Genomic DNA, 23,142 nt, shown 5'->3' on the forward strand with positions numbered 1-23,142 from the left:
ATCTTGTCAGTTTTTTAAAAGAGTCGTAGGCCTAGGCCTACAAGGCCTATATGTAGCTACGCCACAGAGTCGTTTTCATTTATTTGGAAGTCTTTATAACCATTACAAAAACCTATACTTCAATATCCTGTAACATTGTTGAACCTAACTTTATTTTCACCATGATTCTACCTTAAAGGGACACATTCTAAATTACTCTTGATATGGACAAAAACAATTATTATTTTTTCTAATTTGAAAGTATTATTATGAAACTCGTTTGACTTAAAATAATTAAAACATTACAAAAAAAACATATGATTGTGCACAGGTAAACAAATATTGGCAATAATCTTGGAAACAGAGAAGACTATGGCCACTAGCCCCGTTTATAAAGGACACTATTTTTGTTACAAAATACACAAATAATATTCCTTTCTATTCATGGGGTGTTGCTAGTTTCAAACGTTTAAGTTCCGTGAAGGCCTCCAGATAAACAATATCCTATGTCTACCAACACAGTATATCGTCCTTGTTTCGCACAAACATGGATTGTGTATATAAGGCATAAATAATATACAGTATAATGTAAAAATAAATCTTCTTGTCTTTTTTTTGTTGTTCCACAGCAAGTTTTATTATTTTGGCAAGTTTCACACGTTCGCCCAAATGTACCCAACCAATCGTTGCTATACGTTGACAATCGGAACACCTCGGCCATTATCCTACAGCATTGACTCGAACTTTGCCGGAGATGGCCGAGTTGTTACGATTTATGCGTTGAGTGCGTATGAATATAACTGCGCATGCAGAATCATTTGAGGCAGTTAACCTGAAAATACGCAAAGCATAAGGATGAAAATAAATGTATATCATTTTGTGTGGCTTCTATGGCTCTACGATAAAGACAAATTAATCGCAAAAGGTTATTATATTCATTTACTTATCTTATAAATACTGTTTGTTCTAGATTAACTTTAATTGCAAATATTTATCTGAAATTTAATAACTTACATGAATGCTAAGACAATCACTTTTCCTTTTGTTTTCAGCAACCGCATCTAAGCTCAAACCGAGCAACTTGTATTTGCTATGTAGAACAGATAAATCACCTTCTTGATTTAAACATTTAAAGATCTAGAACACTTTTAAATAATATAATATACTACATCCGTCTATTTCTTGCGTACTTAAAATAAATATTCGTTCGTAAACTTCTTTTTGTAATAAAAAAATAATAATAAAAATAATAATAATATCTAGTGTTATTATTATTTTAATTATTATCATTATCATTATTATTATTATTATTATTATTATTATTATTATTATTATTATTATTATTATTATTATTATTATTATTATTGGTTTCTTACAAATTAGTAGATTATTCCAGTGCATTTTATCATTTACCTGTTATTATTATCAAGGGGAGGTAACAAACCATGTGAACGGAAATGATGTGTCTGCAGTCTTTCCCGACGAGGCGTGGCCGCGTGTCGAGGACGCACAGACCGTCAACAACCGCTCCTTGGAAATACCGGAAGTTCGTGACAACCCGGTCGTTTCCGATGTGACGGCAGTGTTCGAAGAGGTAGAGGTCCGCATCGAAGGTCGCGTTGACGCGTTCCCAGAACACTCATACCAGTGGAGGTCAGTTGGCTAGAACTACATATTATATTTTATTAAGAAGGCGACACTACTTAATGAAAAAAAATAAACGATAATCACAAACACTTTCTTGTAAATCATGTTTAAAAATCTTCATCGGTTTTTGAGATTTCCAGCTATTTAGCCCATCTTCACCGTGAACAAAGCACACAATTTAGTTTGATGCAAACAAATGTTTGTTTGTTTTTAATTTTAAAGCATTATCATGTTTAGCTCATTTGACTTTAATGATAAAAAAGTGCGTATGATTTAGTTACATATAAAAATATAAGCAATATTTTGGCGCTTCTTTAACTGGGGAACTTGTGGCTACATAGCTATTAATCTAAAAAAAATCAAGGCTAATATCTTTTTATCTGTTTATTCTTTGACATCAACCTTTATTGCGCGAAGTTCAGCTTACATTTTGAAACATAGTAAAAGGGCCTTCCACACACTCTGCTTCGAAATAGTTAAGATGTTTACAAGGGTAACGCTCACCAGCATATTGAATAATAGAAAATGTTTTTGAGAAACGGCACTATTGTTACTTTATGATCAACCAGATCAAAAGCCTACTTAAAGAAGATCGAATTTTTCAGTTTCAAATAAGCCATAATTTGACAGGATTTTGTAAATATTATAGTAACACTCATTTTACAACTAGCTTTAAGTGATGGAACCTTGTCATTATTTTCAGGAGTGAGGATGGCATCCTACTCCAAGCGGAACAAATCCTGCAGACGATACCGGTCGCCAGCGACATCCTCCCTCTGTCCGGCTAGATGCGCAGCAGACGTTACCGGTTGCCAGCGACATTTACCCTTTATCCGGCTACAGGCGTTTTAATGCGAAAACTTGTTGTGTACACCAGCTCTGCTTTACCCTATTCTGATACTAACGACCATGATACACCAAAGCGCGGCTGATTAACATGAGTTTGGCCTAGAAGCACTTTTATTAACAATTTAGATAACTTAATGACTGGAATATACATAACAGAGTGGTCTTCATTGGATCTAAAACGATGTAGCTAATCGGATTACTTGTTATTAAATACTGACCAATAGAGTGAATGAAGTCAAAAATGTATGACCATAAGATTGACTAAACTCTCATAAGGAATACCACCCCAGGGGCAGTGATTACGAACAGTCTCAAGGCTGAGTTCAGACCCAAGACTCAATATGACAAAACTTAATTTCATTGTATCTTTCCTTCTAGCAAAGCATAGTTGGTGAAATTTGCTCAAATACTACTAATTGAGTGTTGTTCTATTGTTTACATTTATTTTTGTAAAAGAAATGGAATAAATAAGATTTTTTGTTCCTTCATAAAAAAGCTTTTTTGACTTCGAGTCTAGACTTGGACTTGAGACTGTTTATAATCATAGCCCCAGGCACTTTTTGAGAGTTATAATATACCCAACGGCCAAGCCTTTAACTGGGTTACAGTTGATGACATGTAAACGGTGCGCTCTGGACATCATGTTGTAATTCCATTTGTTGACGTAATAACTATTTTACCCTGTGGTAAACACTAACAAGGACCCGGATTAAATTTTATTGCAAATATACGTGCTTGAAATAACTTCCTTGTTTTCTATATATATGAGCAAATAAATAAATAAATTATTAAATGCAAGCATCGTTGTGCTTTTACTTAATCTTTTAAACTAAACTGTTCGCCACCGTGACCAATTTTATGCAACGATAAGTTAAAATTCAACCAAATTAATTTAAACTAATGTTTATAAGCACGAAGTATTCGTGCGCATTATAATTGACAGGCATTCAGCTTCGGAGAACCGATATGTTGACATCGATTCAACTAACTGTTTAATTTAAAGTCATGCTGGATTATGAAAGTGCAATTTATTTCCGTTTTATAATAATATTAGTTTAGGTCTTTTTATTGTGAATGCAAATAATGCTCAACAATTGAAACCGACTATTTAGTTACATTATATGTTGGTAACATTTTTCATTTACTACGTATCTCGAATAGCAACTACACGAGAAGGTCAAGCTCGTCGCAGCTGTTCTCCTTGGCTTACATTACCTTCGGTTCAAACGCATGATGTGGTGATATTCTTTAATAACACAAACATAGCTGGTCTTAATGTTTGTGAGTACCGCAGATGACGTACGTGTCTGTTAAACCTTCGGACTCCACACACTATAACCAGCCCAACTGAGTTCATACCCCGATAATGACATCAAACCCGGAACTCATTCCTTATAAAAGAAACCGAAGGTGCTAAAGTGGTGATTGACAAGAAAATCTTGCTTGAAACGATCACCTTGTTTCAGTATGACGCCAGCGAATATAATATGCGATAAATGGTACTAGGCCTAGTATATTTCATATGTAATAAATTCATGCATCAAATTCAAATAGATTAAGATATAAACATAAACAAATAAAAACACAAATTTGTTATTTAAGCTTTAAAGATTTTATCGCATTGATCTTTGTTTAAAATAATAGTGCAATTTCATTTTATAGTTTTCGTTGACGCCCATAGACGTCTTCTTCAAAAGACCAAAACTTTAACCATTCGAAAATATGTAAATGGAATCATAACGACACTATAAGTATGCACTTTTAATAAAGCGCTGGGTCATTTTAACGCCTGGGGTAGGAGGAGGAGAAAAAAACAATATAGCAATGGAGTGGATGTATATTTAAATTAAACAAACACATATTCATGCAATGTAATATAAGGTATATTTTCACAAATCCTTATGGTAGTATTCAAGCAGTGCAATTGTAACAAAAATGTTTAAAAAGGTCCAATCTGCTTAAAGTGACACTCTTATTCAAAGTCAACACATAAACATATATAAAAAACATGAATTTTGAGAGATAAATCTTTTCTTACTTAATATTGCATTTATAGAAAATATGAATTACTGATGACAAGATTGTTATCGTGTATTTGATATCTGAAAACGCAAAAATATTTACTATGATCAACTATGATCTCATAAGGTAAATAACCGGGTTCTCTGCACCTTTCTTTTAAATTAATCTCGGTATCCTTCATAAGAATCATTGTTTATTACATTTATATATCCTTTTTGGTAATTTTAAACAATTGAGTTAATTTCGGTTAATCTTTTTTTAGGAAGATAGTGCATCTTTAAAGTAAATGTTTTTCCTATTTATAATCTTAAATATATTGTACAAGCTTATCATTTTCAATACAATTTCATGCGTGTTTGTATTCGTTCATGAGGATCGTGTGTATTAATCAGATTGACCTGACGACCATTAGCCCGCCCCGGCAGCACCGAATACCACGATGATGGCGACCATGTTCAGAGCAAAGAACAATGTGAAGAAGAGCGTGTCGAACGCCAGGGCAACGTTTTGCCACGTGACCTCCTTTTCCGGCTCCAACTCCACTTCCGGTTCAGGTGTATGGCTTGGCTCTGGGATCAGCTCGGTCTCGTATACCGGGGACGTGATCATTCTCGGAGGCGTCCCGATCTCCCGAAGCCCTACCCCCACCTGTTTGTTCATGTTCCCTGGAACTGGAGTCGCCGACAGAATGTCGTCTCCGGCTCCGGCAGACTTTTGGTTTGTTCTGTAGACTGTTCTTACGGGCGGGTTGTTGAAATACTCGTCAGGGGCGACCTTGTTCCTGGCACCAAACACGTCAGCCAATTTCCGGTTGGTTTTGGCGCAACTCGTGGCCAGACTCTCGTCCATTGTTACCATTTCAATATCTGTCTTTGATGAAGACTTCCAGCAGGGAAGACAGCCAGACTTCTCGGAGTCGCTTTCATCTTGTTCGATGAACGTCTTTTGGTTTCTACTTCTTCCTGTGGCACGCCTTTTAGCGCCAGGATTTTCCGAATCGATGTCTTCATAGTTTGGCGGAGGCGATAAGCTGCCTTCTCTTTCTTTCTCCATCTTCCTTTCTGTATTCCGGTCACAAGACAATTTGTGTTTTATTGCATTGACAGACTTCACAAACGACCTCAAGAAGAGTGGAATGGGTATGTCGTCGCCCATGTTGTGCATGCGGAGCTGAATGATGGTGATGAAGACGATGATTGTGCTCAAGATGCACTCGAGGAGAAGGTAAGTACTCATTATCGGGATGGTGTTCATCCCCTCCGGCATAATCTCCGTCACGATGAGGAGGAACACGGCGAACGACAGGAAGAGGACCATCGCGTACCCGCTCTTCTCCCCGCTGTCGCATGGCAACGCAAACACAAACGTGTTCAGCACGGAAAGAAGAACGATCGGTATTATGAAGTTGACGAGATAGTAGATAGGCTTTCGTTTGATGTGTAACCTGAACGAACGCCCTGAGGTTTTTGAATCGCTAGAATCAAATGTCGTTGCCGCAAGCAGATCCCAGTTTGCGTTCGTTTCATAGTACGTGGTATCTATCCCAGCGGCGCCAGTCTGGATGCTAATCATGTCACTGGTGCTCGACCATGTGACCAGCTGTATGTCGCAGGTCTGCGAGTCAAACGGAAAGTAGGTCATGTCCATTGAGCAGCTACTGTCGAACACCTGATATGGTCGCCATGTGATAACTCCTTCATGCGTTATACTCAAGTACATAAACTTGTCACCGAGACCGCTGATCGTATCAAAGGCGTTGGCGAGGGCGAGGTCGGGCTTCCAGATGGCGTCCTGAGGGACCTCGAAGGTAGTGAGACCGCCATAGTCCGCCGGCGTCCAGGTCATGAAGGTGTCGGACCAGGCAATGGTCATATAGGACGTGGAGGTCACCATCTGTTCCACCTCGTCCACAGTATTGATCGCCACCAGGTACATGTCAATCGTCACCTTTAAGTGAGACGGATACGTTGCAAAATAAATAAGTGAGATAATGTAATGAGATAGATACTCAGATACGTGAGATGAAATGATAAGTATTTATGATTTAGTCAGGAATCATTACGAGTAGAACTGACTACATATGTGCGATTGAATAATAAACTTTGCATGAATATAATCATTTTGTTTAATGTAAATGTCATTCATTTATGTTATAAAACTGTTTTATGTTTCGATCTTATTATAGATCTCAACGCGTGTGTGTACGTGTTAAATTGCGTCATAAAGGCTACGTCGGAAGGCAACATTTTGCTGCGAAACAAGACTTTAAACAAAGATAACTTTACTATTTCCCCACCGTTTTTAACAGAAGGTGGGCTCTATAAGCGGCATAGACTGCCTTTTGTTTAATTTAAAATGGTGTAGTAAAAGAAAAGTAATCTTTGTTTCAAGTCTTCATTTTAAGCAAAATTTTGCCTTCCGACGTAGCATATATGACGTAATTTATCACGTGGTATACACTAACTAACAACGTATACCGTAGACTTTGTTACATAACATGTAGATAATACACCTTGTGGAAATAAAAAAGACATGAAATAAAAGCCTCACGTTAAGTATCTGACCGGTGTCCTTGATGGGTCGAACCCGCGGAGTGTAGGACGTCGAGTTGAGTTTGGCGTACATCAGAGTGCGCATATCGTCCTCCGTGGCGCCTCTTACGTACATTGACGTCATAATCAGTAACGTGCACACCACGTGCAGAAACGCGTGTTTACAGGACATGTTCACTGAAATTAAACTAGCAAATCCCTCACTAATTGTTATTTTCTTATAAGTACCTCTATGTTAATTCATAATTGTTACCGCTCAACAAATATAAAACGCATTCTATTTAGTAAAAAATATATATTAAACCGATCAATTTGTAATTATTTGTATAAATGTAATCGATGACCCAAATTTGGTCGATTATTAAATTTCATTTTCGACCGCACAATTTAAATGAAACTCTGTGTTCCAACCCATTAACCATACAGTGAAAGGTGTTAATTCTTTGTTTTAATTACCTGAAGTAGGTAGCAAATTACATAATGCGTTATAGTCATTGTATTTGTTCTTATTTTAGCTTTAAGGCAATGGCAAAAGATTTAACACACGGTTTACATTTTTTTAACGCGCATTTCTTTTTGTAAGACCCGGTTTGTAAGTTGTACTTAATTAAATTACGGACCAAACTTAAAGTAGGCTAATAGTCTATATTATTATAATTAAGTTTATAATAAACATACACCGTGTGGAGTTGTTGACTGTAGAAATACATGTATACCGAAACAAAGTATCCTTAGTCTGAACTCCCCTATCAAGACACTTTTAACATGCGAGTACTCTCAACTTTCTCGGGATGTTTTGTGAAGATTTCTCTATAAAAACGAGCAAACAAACAAAACACGTTTAAGCAAATTGTTAGTTTTTTTATATCATCGGTTTTGTTAATCTTACCAGAACCGAACTGAACAGACATTTAATTCAGACTTGTACAATGTACATCGTCTACAAGATTATACATACATATTTTCATATATCAGCATGTCAACGTGTATATATACAACGTGTTATGATTAAGTGTAAATTTTATTTGATGTTATAACTAGTCCTACGTAGGCGTTCACATAATTATAAAGCATTTAAATGATTCAATAATTATCTTCTAAATTTACTGAGTATTTTATTAATTGTCTTTGTTGATTTTTTGCTCTCAATAATCCTATATTTTCAGATATGATGATTTAAAAACTTGAGTTATATTTCTTTCTATATAAAAATCACAAATCAGCAGATAGTTATTAGAAAAGTATATTGTAAATCCAACCCTAAATTTTTTTTCAATAGCGGTACTAACGCTTTTTGTCATAAAACAGAGTTTTGTGTGATATTTTTAAATAATAATCATCAATGAAGCTCTTATTTGAAATGTTGATGATGTTTTATCATTAGAACAAACATGTCTTGACATTTCATACGAGAGTATTGTTTTCGATGTCAAACATGGGGAAGTATACGGGTTCCAACCATTTATTGGTAGGGACGATATTTATCGTATAATTGGATTGTCCATTTGTTTAATTTATATCGTTAATTGAACAAGTATAATTCCATCATTGTTTAACCTTTAAGACAAATTTAATTAACATTACTGAGTTTAATATCTGTCATCAACAGGTACTCGAAATATTTTATTCAAATTAGAGTTGTGCGCAACATTTTTTTACTTTCGTTCTCAGCATTTCTAGAATGTTATTCCCATATTTCATCGATAATAAACCATATCTACTTTCAAAAATCCGACACTCTAATATCAGTTGTGTACAGGCATCCTGAGGAGGGTTTGCATATCACCCAGTCGCGTTTTTTTTCTACAAAATCTACTTCAACGCATACCTTAGATTCAAAGTAATTATACATGTAGGTACATCAATGTGGTCTTTGCGTAGTCTTCTGCTCAATTCGCAAAAATTTACCGCTTTTGACGCAAAGGCAAGTAATCGCTGTTTAGAGTTTGTGTAATCGCGTCTAAAATTATAGTGGTATATAGCCTTTTATTAATGGGTAGAGGTTTGTGAGAAGAAAATGGTTGACAAGGAAGCCGGTATGATAATTTAACAGATTTCTCTGAAATCAAAAACTAATATATTATTATTTTAAAATATCAATACAGTTAACATATTTATCAACAGAGTGCATGCGATAACAATTCACAATATGGATGAATGCGAAGTAAAAAACATGTTTGCAATATGTTTTCGTGTTAGTATTGATCTGTTATCCATAGATTTTAAGTTATTTTTCTACTTTATTAAATAAATGAGTGTAGAAGCGGTGTCAATTGTTGTAGTTGCGCAATATGTCATATGCTATGTGATAAAATAAAGTAATACAAATAATAAATTAAATACGGTCCATAGAATTACCGGAATCCCCTTATTACCGGAATCCACCGGAATCCACCGGAATCTACCATAATCTGATTAAATTATACCTAAATGTTGTTTGGGGATGTTTTTAAGCTTTAATATATGTAATGTACTAAGAGGTATACCTTTATAATCATATTTCCATATACAGAAAGTGACAAGGATTCCGGTAGTTTGCAGGTCGGATTGCCGATTAAAATGATTTGACCAAGCTACCGGAATCCCCTGAGAAATAATAAATAAACTATACTTAAATGTTGTTTGGGGTGTTTTTAAGCTTTAATATATGTTATTTACTAAGAGGTATACCTTTATAATCATATTTCCATATACAGAAAGTGACAAGGATTCCGGTAGTTTGCAGGTCGGATTGCCGATTATAATGATTTGACCAAGCTACCGGAATCCCCTGAGAAATAATAATTAAACTATACTTAAATGTTGTTTGGGGTGTTTTTAATCTTTAATATATGTTATGTACTAAGAGGTATACCTTTATAATCATATTTCCATATACAGAAAGTGACAAGGATTCCGGTAGTTTGCAGGTCGGATTGCCAATTATAACGATTTGACCAAGCTACCGGAATCCCCTGAGAAATAATAATTAAACTTTACTGAAATGTTTTTGGTACCAAAATCTAATTTAAACTATACCTAAATGTTGTTTGGGGTATTTTTAAGCTTTAATATATGTAATGTTCTACGAGGTACACCTTTATAATCATATTTCCATATACAGAAAGTGACAAGGATTCCGGTAGTTTGCAGGTCGGATTGCCGATTATAACGATTTGACCAAGCTACCGGAATCCCCTGAGAAATAATAATTAAACTTTACTGAAATGTTTTTGGTACCCAAATCTAATTAAACTATACGTAAATGTTGTTTAGGGTATTTTTAAGCTTTAATATATGTGTTGTTCTACGAGGTACACCTTTATAATCATATTTCCATATACAGAAAGTGACAAGGATTCCGGTAGTTTGCAGGTCGGATTGCCGATTATAATGATTTGACCAAGCTACCGGAATCCCCTGTGAGACAGAATGACTAAATTTCAATACTGTTTTCTTTTTCAGATTTAACGTAGAATACAATAGGAGTATTTCAATTACGTTTTTGAAAATGATATTTTGTTGTATATTTGTGTCGTGTTCTATCTATATATTTCTTTTTTCAATCTGAATGATGTTACTGTAGCTGGAAGGGAAGACCGCTAACACGTGACAATAGAGTACCAATAATACATAGATGGATGTCGGACAGAATCTGTTTCTTGATCCTTTATAATGTTATTCATGTTGAATGGGGAAAACAAATTCACCGATATAAACGAAAATTTATCTCGTAAACAATAAGAACAAGTCACATTTAATTCAAAACATAACCACGCGAATGAGGAAAAATAGTTTTTTCAACCCTGTCTCATCAAGATGAACTAAATCTTTTAAATAATGTTTAGGGAATCTTATATTTTTCATACACAAATAGCTGCCGCTGTCATTAAAGATTTCGTTGATCTTTTTCCTCTGGGCGTTGAAACTCCGGTGGGTTAAGTCCACGCTCCTCGGGAAGGTACCGCGTTCTGTGATGCCACAGAGGTACACTTCTTGTACGCCCGCGTCCAGGAGTACATCCCTTAGATGTAGAACATCTCCGGCGATCTGTCTTGGAGATGATGTTGCCGATACGTCGTTTCCCCCCAGGATAATGACGACCAGGTGGGGCTGGAAAGCCCTGAGTGCCTGCAGGAGTTTGGGGTCTGGCCGCTCTTACTTCATTCTATATTCAAGCATTAACATACTTGAAATAGTATTGAAATTCAGTCATTTTAGTAATTCACAGGGGATTCCGGTAGCTTGGTCATAACATAATCAGCGGTAAACTACCGGAATCCTTGTCACTTTCAGATTAAAACTCTTAATTCATTCTATATTCAAGCATTAAAATACTTGAAATAGTATTGAAATTCAGTTATTTTAGTAATTCACAGGGGATTCCGGTAGTTTGGTCATAACATAATCAGCGGTAAACTACCGGAATCCTTGTCACTTTTAGATTAAAACTCTTAATTCATTCTATATTCAAGCATTAAAATACTTGAAATAGTATTGAAATTCAGTTATTTTAGTAATTCACAGGGGATTCCGGTAGTTTGGTCATAACATAATCAGCGGTAAACTACCGGAATCCTTGTCACTTTGAGATTAAAACTCTTACTTCATTCTATATTCAAGCATTAAAATACTTGAAATAGTATTGAAATTTAGTTATTTTAGTAATTCACAGGGGATTCCGGTAGCTTGGTCATAACATAATCAGCGGTAAACTACCGGAATCCTTGTCACTTTTAGATTAAAACTCTTACTTCATTCTATATTCAAGCATTAACATACTTGAAACAGTATTGAAATTTAGTTATTTTACTAATTTTAGTAATTCACAGGGGATTCCGGTAGTTTGGTCATAACATAATCAGCGGTAAACTACCGGAATCCTTGACACTTTTAGATTAAAACTCTTACTTCATTCTATATTCAAGCATTAACATACTTGAAATAGTATTGAAATTCAGTTATTTTAGTAATTCACAGGGGATTCCGGTAGCTTGGTCATAACATAATCAGCGGTAAACTACCGGAATCCTTGTCACTTTTAGATTAAAACTCTTACTTCATTCTATATTCAAGCATTAACATACTTGAAATAGTATTGAAATTCAGTTATTTTAGTAATTCACAGGGGATTCCGGTAGTTTGGTCATAACATAATCAGCGGTAAACTACCGGAATCCTTGTCACTTTTAGATTAAAACTCTTACTTCATTCTATATTCAAGCATTAAAATACTTGAAATAGTATTGAAATTTAGTTATTTTAGTAATTCACAGGGGATTCCGGTAGCTTGGTCATAACATAATCAGCGGTAAACTACCGGAATCCTTGTCACTTTTAGATTAAAACTCTTACTTCATTCTATATTCAAGCATTAAAATACTTGAAATAGTATTGAAATTTAGTTATTTTAGTAATTCACAGGGGATTCCGGTAGCTTGGTCATAACATAATCAGCGGTAAACTACCGGAATCCTTATCCATATTCCTTAAATACAGACTTATACTCATTATAGTCATTGTATACTGACATGAAAACTACCGGAATCCCCGTACCCTTTCAGATAGTATGTACGTACATACGCTCATAATGATATATAATGGGTAGTAAATAATTAAAACACCTCCAAACACTTATATAAACTAAAACAATATTAAGTTTTAAATTTAAGTTATTTCTCAGGGGATTCCGGTAGATTCCGGTGGATTTTGGTAGTTAGGGAGATTCCGGTAATTCTATGCACCCAATTAAATAGGTTCTTAAATTTCAAAAGCAGCATCCAATAACTTGTTGCAAAAAAAAAAATGAAATTACTAGCCACAATAATGCTCGTTTAGGGACATGTTTTAACATTTGGATATTCATTTTGTTCCCTAAGCGCCACAAGTTAACTGATCCATACAAATGTCAAATATATTTTTCAACTGTAACACCACAATACTTAACACTTCACTGTTAAATATACAGTAAACACAAAAAGTATCATACACATTTATTATTTTAGCCAATACCTTTCTCTTATTTCACTTAAGTGTTTTATTAAACACTTAATCATGTCAACATCTGTCAACAAAGCATGGCCATTTTGAAATTGTCTAGCAGGTGCCTGTTATCTTTCCGCTAAATATACTTAGTGCTGGGATCTGTCATTCTTGGCTAGGAAAACAACAAGTGGGCGTGCAGAGTCGGGAAATAAAAAATCGTCAAAGACTCTGAAGACGCTGTTCATACGGACTAATGAAATTACATGTACAGTCAAACCTGGTTGAACGGTCACCTGCTTTAAAGGGCCACCATCCTTATTGGGCCACTCCAAATTACCCTTGTACATTTTTATTATATAAAGTATGTGCATAAAGCGGCCAACTGTCTAATGCTGCCGCAGCCACCAATATTGTTGGCCCTGTGAATCCATAAAAACACTTATAAGCGGCCATTTATCTCTTATCACTGACCCTTCTGCAAGTAATTTTTGCCGATACACAGCTTAAATTGATACTGATGTTGACTGAAAAGAACAACAGCCTTGGATATTTCCGTCGTCCAATGAAAATGCCTATAACATTACATGATTTTCATGCATGTTTACTTATCGAGAAATCATGTTTATAACACGTTGGCAAATGTTTTGATCAGAATTGACACACTTAATGAAGATATTTTAATAATTATGAAGTTAATTGTCAAATACTGACAAAGAAACACCGGTTATAATGATTATGAATTTACAGTTTGCACTGTCACTTGATGGTGTGAAATGAGTTAAGATGTGAAGTCATTTCCGTTATAATTGTCAAAGTGCATGGCTTAATACGTCTATAAACGGATATTTACATTGCTTTGTTTGTGATATTCTTTTTAATTTTGATTATGGCTGATTATACAACAAATCGGAAGTATTTGACTCTAAAAGAACTTGTCGAGTGTATTAAATTATTAGAAAACGGCCATAGTGCAAGGTGAACTGTGGACGGACTCAAATCAATTCCTTACTTATGCTAACGATTTTATTCAAACACTAAAAGACAGAGGACTCAATGAACTTGTGTATTCATGGTTTTTGACTCTCAGAGGGACATGCTTGACATGATAATGTCGGCTCAATGTAAATGCACTTTAAATTGGAAACAGAAGTTAAGCAAATGAAAATGAAAATGACGGATTACTTTAAAAAATGAACTTAAAAGTGCAAATGTAGTTGTGTTGACTAATATTTGGTGTTTTTTGTTTATGCTACATGTTTATATTAGCTTTTATCTGTTGCATTCTATTTGTAATTTTGCAATAAAGTTGTATTTCTGCATTTGTATTCAACCTTCTTTAATGGTACTGATGATACTGATTGTTGTGTGAGGTGGTCGTTAAGATACATAATCGACCTCTGTTTGAACTAAGCCAAACCTGGACTTAGTGGCCACCTGCAGTAAGCAGCCACTTTTACCTTTTCCCAAAGGTGGCCACTTAATAAAGGTTTGACTGTATATGCATCCTTCAGTTGTATGACAGTATTTATTTTGTCACAGAGAAGCGCACTAATGTGTTGGCTGCTGTCGGGGTTGGGTTTGTCTGCGTTGTTGTTGGACTTCCGCTCTGGTGGAGGACAACGGAAGTCTACAGAGTTTCACTACCATACTCAGATATTGAAGCAGTTTCTAAAACAAAGGTAACCCTTTAAATCATTTAGTCAAGTCAATGCCAGAATTGAATGTTAAACTGACTATTTTATATTTGGTACTAAATTTGGAAATTGAATACATGCTTTTGTGAAACATACTTTGTGTATGGAGAAAAATCATTGAATATCACACATCAGAAAAAATATAAGTGAATTGTAAATGATCTCCTTAATTTTCTTTTCAAAAACTAATGCAATTTTTCCCAAATTTCTGCTAGTTAATGAATAAGACAAAAGTTAATTTTTCTATATCTTTAACAAAATAAGTGTATCTGTGCTATTTTAGAGCGCTAATGTGCATCTTTAGAGGACAAGTGCATCTTTGTGTTTTTCTTACAACATGAACTACATTTAAATGCGTATCTTTGGCAAAAAGAAATCATTAGTGTTTTTATCAATTTTCATAAACTATAAAGAACTACTTTGTATAATTTGTCAGTATTTTATTCCAGATACAGTACACAGTGGACCTTAAAGTGATCAGCTTTGTTGAGAATCTCAGCGATAAGGATCTTGCAGATTTGTCGAGACAGCTGCTGGAATCTCTTGGTAAGTTGCTATGTTATGTATTATGTTGGGGAACAACAGAGAACATTGTGGCCTTCTTATCAGCAAATTAATCACAAGATCAAGAAGCTTAAGAACTTGAGAAGAGGGTCCCAAAATTTGTGAAAGAGTTAGTTAGTGTTCAGTCAGGTTTTAAGAGGACAGGGCACTGCAAAAGTGGGGCAGGGTGCTAGAGAGAGAAAAATGTGATTTGTCTTGGGCTTTGAAAATATTGAACCAGGGTTCAAATTTAGCCCTCGTACACTTGCAAAATGCGAGCCAAAATTGAAAAATGCAAGTTGAATTTAAAGACACTCGCAAAAATTCAAAATTTGCAAAAAATATGCAATCATCGAATTCCTGCACAATAGATTTTAGAAACTAATTTTAGAAATGCCTACTTTCGTTTTCCGATAATAACACAGAAATTGATAACGTAGATTAACGTTATGCGACTTACAAAGGTTTGCCTTAAAAAAAATGCGAGTGAGTGTCTGGTTTTGCGAGTTGAAAATTTAAGCACTCGCAAAAATTTGTGAGTATCAAAACAAGTAGAAGTGTGCTGCCTAAAAGGGCATGGTGCATCACCCTTCTATAACTCTTTATCTAAAGTATGATTATATGAGTTTCATATGTGTTTTGTATGTATAAATAAATTGGTTAGCAGTATTCATAAAGCAACATAAGTTGATTTTTCAAAATTGTGCTGTTTCTTTCTTATCTGAACTTAAAGAAAACTTAAGTATTTGTACTACAAATAAACATAAATATGCAAGAAAATGGTGTAAACAGAGAGATCATATGAATAAATTTGACGAAAAGAAGAGGAGATTTTAAATAAATGTCAAAAGTAAGGATTTTTTGACGAAGTTGAAATTTTTCACTAAAGATGCTTTATGAAGCCCCTAGTCCTTTGTATAAAATTTCCTTTCTGCTGTTCTGCAATTAAATGGAAAGCAATTCATTTTCAGCACTTTATTGTACGTGTGTCAGCTTTTTCTGGTGACTGAGTTTTGTATTCAGGTCATTTTCAAAATAAAAGGAGTTGACCATTAGGCTTCCTACATAATGTGCCTGTTTTTAGCTCTACTGGCCAAAGGCCAGAAGAGCTTATGGGATGGTAATGTGTACGTAGTATGTGCATCCGTGCGTCCGCACGTTCGTGCGTCTGTAAACAATTGCTTGTGAGCATGATACAGTCTTTAGTTTTGATTGTATCTCAATGAAACTTGTACAGTATCTAGGTGTCCATTAGAGCTCAGTTCCTTTCGAAAACCAGCCAGCTCTGCCCATGCATGCCTAGATTATGGCCCTTGATAGTATAAAAAAATGCTATTGTGTAAACAATTGGTTGTGAACACAATACAGTCTTCAGTTTTTATTGTATCTCAATGAAACTTGTACAGTATCTAGATATCAATTAGAGCTCAGTTCCTTTCAAAACCAGCCAGATCCGCCCATGCATGCCTAGATTATGGCCCTTGATAGAATAAAAAAATGCTATTGTGTAAACACTAGCTTGTGAACACGATACAGTCTTCAGTTTTTAGCTCTACTGGCCAAAGGCCAGAAGAGCTTATGCGATGGTAATGTGTACGTAGTATGTGGATCCGTGCGTCCGTGCGGTCGTGCGGTCGTGCGTTCGTGCGTCTGTAAACAATTGCTTGTGAACACGATACAGTCTTCAGTTTTGATTGTATCTCGATGAAACTTGTATAGTATTTAGATATCCATTAGAGCTGGGTTCCTTTCGAAAACCAGTCAGATCCGCCCATGCATGCCTAGATTATGGCCCTTGATAGTATAAAAAAATGCTATTGTGTAAACAATTGGTTGTAAACAATTAGTTGTGAACACGATACAGTCTTCAGTTTTTATTGTATTTCAATGAAACTTGTACAGTATCTAGATATCCATTAGAGCTCGGTTCCTTTCGAAAACCAGCCAGATCCGCCCATGAATGCCTAGATTATGGGCCATGAAAGTTTTAAAGAAATGCTCTCTATTTTTAGCCAGGTCTGCATGAGCGAATTCTATTTTTAGCCAAGTTTACATGTACATGTAAATTCAAGTCTAGAGTTAAGGGAGACAATTTGCAAGTCTAGGATTTTGAGAGACAATTTGCTTTTTGCTTCTGCAGCTGATTTTGTGAATTACTCTGCCTTGTTCTTGTTGAAAGCCCAAAGGCCATTTTTTAGCTTTAAGTTCTGTAGTTTGCGCATTCATCTTAACAAAATTGGTTGTGAATGTTTAAGTTATGCACCTGGTGTCATTACTGGCCACACCCAGGGTTCACAGGTTTGGTAAACATAAATCTGGAAAGGTTTAAATATCTTTTTTTGTGTTCGTTGGATCCATCTCAGCATAATTGCTTGTGAATGTTTGTTCAAATTGATCAATGTTGTCCTAGGATGCCCTTGACTTTGACCTTTTGACCAACTTTTTTTAACTTTTAAAACTACAGAAATTTTTACTATGAGTACAGTTTTGAAAGCATTTTTTTTTTGTCAGATGACTTTTACTTGGCACATATTAAAATAGTTCATGGAACTAATCTGCTTACAATACTTTCTGGGCTCAGATGTTGAACGTGCTACGTTTTCAGGTAAGCCAAACACAAATCATAAACCATATGTCTGTTGCCTTTTACCCATACATACATGCTCTGGATTGATATGACCACAAAAGCCATGCCAGTAGAGCATAGGCCCTTTTGGGCCTCTTGTTATTGTATCTCGATGAAACTTGTACAGTAATTAGATATCTATTAGAGCTTGGTTCCTTTCGAAAACCAGCCAGATCCGACCATGCATGTTTAGATTATGGGCCTTGAAAGTATTAAAAAATCAGTTTGTCTGTAAACAATTGCTTGTGAACATGATACAGTCTTCAGTTTTGATTGTATCTCGATGAAACTTGTACAGTATTTAGATATCCATTAGAACTCGGTTCCTTTTGAAAACCGGCCAGATTTGCCCATGCATGCCTGGATTATGGGTCTTGAAAGTATAAAAAATGCTATTTTAAGCTAAGCCTATTTTTAGCCAAGACTATATGAGCCAAATATATTTTTAGCCAAGTTTACATGTAAAGTCACCATTGCTTGTGAAGATTTGTTCAAATTATGCCCCTGGGATCATTACTGCCCCCCCCCCCCGGATATTGTCCCGCAAGTGGTTGTTCAAATTAATGCAAATTATGCCCCTTGGGTCAAAACTGGCACTTGCACTTGGGTGTCACAATTTTCCTAGAGACTTACTAAAGAAATATATTCAAAATCTTCTTGTTTCAAACCACAAGGCCCATACCTTTGATATTTGTTGTGGAGCATCATATGATGCAATTGAAAACATTTGAAATAATGCCCCTTGGGCAAAAGCTGGCCCCACCCCTTTTGACTTACTTATTAATTTTTAAAGCTACAGTAATGAAATTTTGACCATGTGAAAAATTTTGCAAACAAGCATTAATGTTGTCCTCGGATGTCCTTGACTTTGACCTTTGACCAACTGTTTATTTTTAAGGCTAAAGAAATGAAATTTTGACGATGAGTGCAGTTTTAAAAGCAAATATTTCTTACCCTCAGATTACCTTTACTTGGCACATATTAAAATAGTTCATGCAACTAATCTGCTTACAACACTTCCTGTCCTCAGATGTTGAACGTGCAGCGTTTTCAGCTAACCCAAACACTTTTCGTGCAGCGTTTTCAGCTAACCCAAACACTAAAAGTGAACTATATATTTGTTGCCCATTACTCAAACGTACATGCTCTGGATTGAAAATGACCACAAGAGCCATGCCAGTAGAGCATAGGCCCTTTTGGGCCTCTTGTTTTAAAGTATTTGATGTTTGCTTATTCAATATATGACCATGTGTAAAATATTTTGATGATCTAGATGGCGGGGAAGGTGCAGGAGTGCATCCTCGGTATAGAACCAGTGTTACCCAGGCTTCCAATGACCACAGGAACCTGCTTCAGTCTGCACGCACACTATCAGGTCAGACATACAGTGAAATTTTATGGATATTCTTTTTTATTTTCCTGCATCATAATTTGGACACACTGTTGAATACTAATTATTTAATGTAAATTAATTAAAAAACAGGTTTATTGCATAATTATATTCAATGTCTGCATTTAAAAATTTGTTTAAAACAGTTCTAACATTTGTTCAAAATAATATGTGTAGTGCTGTATATAGGTTCTTACCACCTTAAGATTTATTCCGTACTGTAAACAGTTCTGACAACCTTAAGATATATTCAGTGCTGTAAACAGTTCTAACAGCCTTAGGATATATTCATGGCAGTAAACAGTTCTGACAGTCTTAAGATATTTTCCATACTGTATTAGCCTCTGACAACCTTAAGATATATTCCATGCTGTATTAGGTTCTGAATGAATGACTACCTCATGATAAAAAATAAAACACAGTGGCAAGCTTTAAGGAGATGTAATGTAGGATTATTTTAGAACGGTGTGAATTTTGCACTTTTTTCTTCCTGTGTGAGTTGCATGTAGTGTTGCTGATTTTCTTTAATGATGTATGTTTGTTTATTCATATAGAATTTGACCGTCTCCTGAACCAGGCAGTAAGTGGGAAAATAAATGAGTATTCTGTAGTGGTTCTCCCAGCCACAGGGCCCCTGACAGCACCCAGACCGACACTCGGGGTTCACAGAGCCATGTTCCTGACCTTCAAGGGTAAAGGTGAGTAAGGGTGTTTAGTTACAAAATTCATTATGTTTTATAACATTAATGACGTCACCTTTATGATTAACTATAAATTAGGGATGCAAACGAATGGCAAAATTGATATTCGGTTATTCTTTCAAACGAATATTCAAATATTCGATTACCAAAATACATCTTTTAAAAGTTGTAGTAAACTATTATAGTATTTACTAAAGTAATAGCCCTACTTTGTCGTAACCACTACGCGGAGCGGACCCTGAATTTCACCAAATGAGCCTCTGAAATTCCTCATATCAGAAAGACAAAAAGTAATACATTTTGAACAAAGTAAAACACAAAATATTTTTATATATATTCATGTGCCTCATATTTGTACACACTGTGAACTTCTGGTCAAATGGTGTTATACGCCAATGGAGGGTTTTTCCGTAGGACGAGCAGCCTCGATTTGGGATTGACCTCTACTAAACAAAACTATGGGAAAAACAAACCAAATCAGGAACTAGATTAGACCTTAATTGGCAAAGGCATTTACCGAAAATAATTGATTTTTTGTCTCACTTGTCTTATAGCCAGTTATTGTAAAATTACTGGGACTTTTTATAGTGCCTGACAATATGTCCCAAAATGACATATGATGCGTGTATAGTGTATTGTTATCACATTCACACCTCTGGCAGTATAGGCCAATCATTGTATACCAAGACAAATGAACTTTAAACACAACAACCGGGTTGCAGTCAAAATGTTTATTGTTATATTTATTCAACAACAAAACATCGAATATTTGAATACCGATTTTGACATTCAAATACCAAACGTTTACCAAACGAATATTCGAATATTTGTTTGAATCCCTACTATAAATATTAGGGATGGAAACCGGATACCAAATCGGTATCCGGATATTCGTATCAAGTATTCGAATACTATCCGGATATTCGTATCAAATTTTTTTCATATTAAGTAAATTTCCTATAATATGTCATCCACCTTTTGTTATTTATCAACAGGTTTCATTTTAAATGACGCTTTGATTATTTGATAGTCGATTGTAATTTTATTTCATTACATTGTTTGATTTAATGCAATACCTAGAATTTCTGCGGTGTTTTGTAATGAAGGATATAATTGCGGAAAAGAAACAATAAGACGATCTGATTTTTCTTTATTTACATGCGTGTACTTTTTTATTTATCAATAAGCTAAACATGTTTACATATCGTATGAAAACAAATTACAAGATGCAAAATGATGGACATTTGATTGAAAAAGTGAAAAGATAAACAAATTTGTTTTTGTATTTATTGTTCAGATAGCAATAATTTCTTCATGCATATTCATCAAAAATACGATTGGTCATTAATAGCTTTGATTGCACGACCCTTATCTTGTGATTGGACGATCAATTTCTACGGATTAATGATCAATCCGTTTAATATCAACTAGTGCCAATTAGTGTCAATTAAGCACATCTGAGATCATAAAACAACACTTGTCATTGTAAACAAGGTCATAGAATTTTACAGGGTGCTGCACAAGGACACAATATCAGGCCTTGTGCAAACACTCAATTAGCAGACGATTTGTGACACATACCCGCTTCGCGACAGACACTGTTGATCACCTGAAATATTTCATCTGAAAATTTTTACAACAATTGCTATGTCTCTGCTAAACTATTTCATTGAAATTTTAATTCTTAACAATATTCGAATACCCATTTTGGTATCCGAATACTTGCGTGATATCTGGATACTCGGATATTTGCTTCCATCCCTAATAAATATACTATATTTTATTATTAATGACTTGTGTTATAACTTTTGACATGACATCATAAATGAAAGCATTAAAAATGTTGTTGCTGTATAGAGACATGTATTTAGAGCTATAATTCAATTCAGTATTCATGAACGGAATTAATGAACTCATTAACTAAAATAGTTTGATGATATTTCAGAGCCTCGTTTTTATTGTTTCCAAGTGAACTCGTCTAATGAATTTTATACAAAATAAACGCTCATTTGAGATCCCCTATATATCAGTCCTTACTCAGAACTTAATCTGCTCTTGTTTCAACAGGATTAAAGTATGCACGCCGGGAACAAAAAAGCCATTCCATTACTCTCTTACCTTTTGAAAAGCTAAACAAGTTCTGAATAAATTACATTTAATTCACAGTAGTTGATTGAACTGTTTTAAGTTCATCTTTATTAATTGACAGTTAAATTGGAGAAAGTTAGGAATTTAAACAGTTATAACATGTTAATACTGTTTTAAACCAGGTATGAATATCATATATATATATATATATATTTATTTTTTTTATGTAAAAACTTATTTAGGATACTCTCTGACTTTTGTTTGTTCTGGGGTTGTGTTCATTAAGCATCTTAAGTAATTTCCTTTCTTAAATCATTTTCCTAATTTAAGCAGCTCACTAATCATATGATATAATATCTTAATAATGTCTGAAATTCTTTAATTTTTGATTTTATTTAATATACTTACATTTTACTTTAAAACCCCTTTTACATGTGTACTAATTTGTTTTAATTTGACTATGAAAAATTTAAAAAATCATCTTAAGTTAAGAAATAACTTGAGATGTTTTATGAATACCACCCCTGATCAATATGAAATCACTGTATGAAGCATTAAAGAATGAAAACTTGTCAAAAATTTTAATAATAAAGTGCATGTGCACTTGCCTTCTATTGTTTGAAGATGTAGGCAGCCTTGCCACCACAATAGCAGGCTTGGTGAAGGCCAGTCTTGTCCGGGAACAGACTGTCCAGAAACGCTTCAACACAGCACGTGGCGCACGGAAAAACCTGAAGGTGACCCTCTTGTTAATCTAGTATAATGGGGAACGATCCGTAGTCCTTCGTTCGGAATTTAAACTTGTGCAGACAGGAACATGACAAATCTTTTTTTTATGCCTCCTCTGTTTATAATTTTATTCTGCTCAAAAAAATCAGCAACTTCCCTTAATAATGGCTAGCTTTTTTCACCTGCATACTGTCAAACATATATTCTTTGGCACAAAATTCCATGGTTTCCTGAAAATATGTATTTTGTGTGATATTAAATTCATGGATTATGCTTTTTGCAGTATATAAAGCTGTCTTAAGAATTTGGCACTGGTAATGTAATATATAAGTACTCAGTCATGTACAATATTATGAAC

At 34.8% G+C, this 23,142-nt stretch overlaps 3 protein-coding genes across 3 annotated transcripts in view; 2 read left to right on the plus strand and 1 right to left on the minus strand.

Annotated features, from left to right (window-relative positions):
- Positions 1-749: 749 nt before the first annotated feature.
- On the plus strand, positions 750-3,273 carry LOC128211112 (uncharacterized). The gene is made up of 3 exons (XM_052915531.1): positions 750-904; positions 1,410-1,632; positions 2,330-3,273. The coding sequence occupies exons 1-3, from the start codon at positions 835-837 to the stop codon at positions 2,412-2,414; spliced, it is 378 nt and encodes a 125-aa protein (XP_052771491.1). The 5' UTR covers positions 750-834; the 3' UTR covers positions 2,415-3,273.
- A 1,025-nt stretch (positions 3,274-4,298) lies between these two features.
- Positions 4,299-7,410, minus strand: LOC128211114 (acetylcholine receptor subunit alpha-like). The gene is made up of 2 exons (XM_052915532.1): positions 7,048-7,410; positions 4,299-6,444 (listed from the first exon to the last, which is right to left on the minus strand). The coding sequence occupies exons 1-2, from the start codon at positions 7,219-7,221 to the stop codon at positions 4,906-4,908; spliced, it is 1,713 nt and encodes a 570-aa protein (XP_052771492.1). The 5' UTR covers positions 7,222-7,410; the 3' UTR covers positions 4,299-4,905.
- A 1,639-nt stretch (positions 7,411-9,049) lies between these two features.
- The window catches only part of LOC128211115 (GPI transamidase component PIG-S-like), a 30,076-nt gene continuing 15,983 nt past the window's right edge, over positions 9,050-23,142 (plus strand). Inside the window, exons 1-6 of the mRNA XM_052915533.1 lie at positions 9,050-9,085; positions 14,553-14,692; positions 15,157-15,253; positions 19,150-19,251; positions 19,821-19,964; positions 22,680-22,792. Of these exons, the coding sequence (XP_052771493.1) occupies positions 9,067-9,085; positions 14,553-14,692; positions 15,157-15,253; positions 19,150-19,251; positions 19,821-19,964; positions 22,680-22,792 (615 nt within the window). The 5' untranslated portion in view covers positions 9,050-9,066. The remainder of the gene's footprint in view (positions 9,086-14,552; positions 14,693-15,156; positions 15,254-19,149; positions 19,252-19,820; positions 19,965-22,679; positions 22,793-23,142) is intronic.

Source organism: Mya arenaria, chromosome 12, assembly GCF_026914265.1.
Source record: "Mya arenaria isolate MELC-2E11 chromosome 12, ASM2691426v1".
Lineage (NCBI taxonomy): Eukaryota > Metazoa > Mollusca > Bivalvia > Myida > Myidae > Mya > Mya arenaria.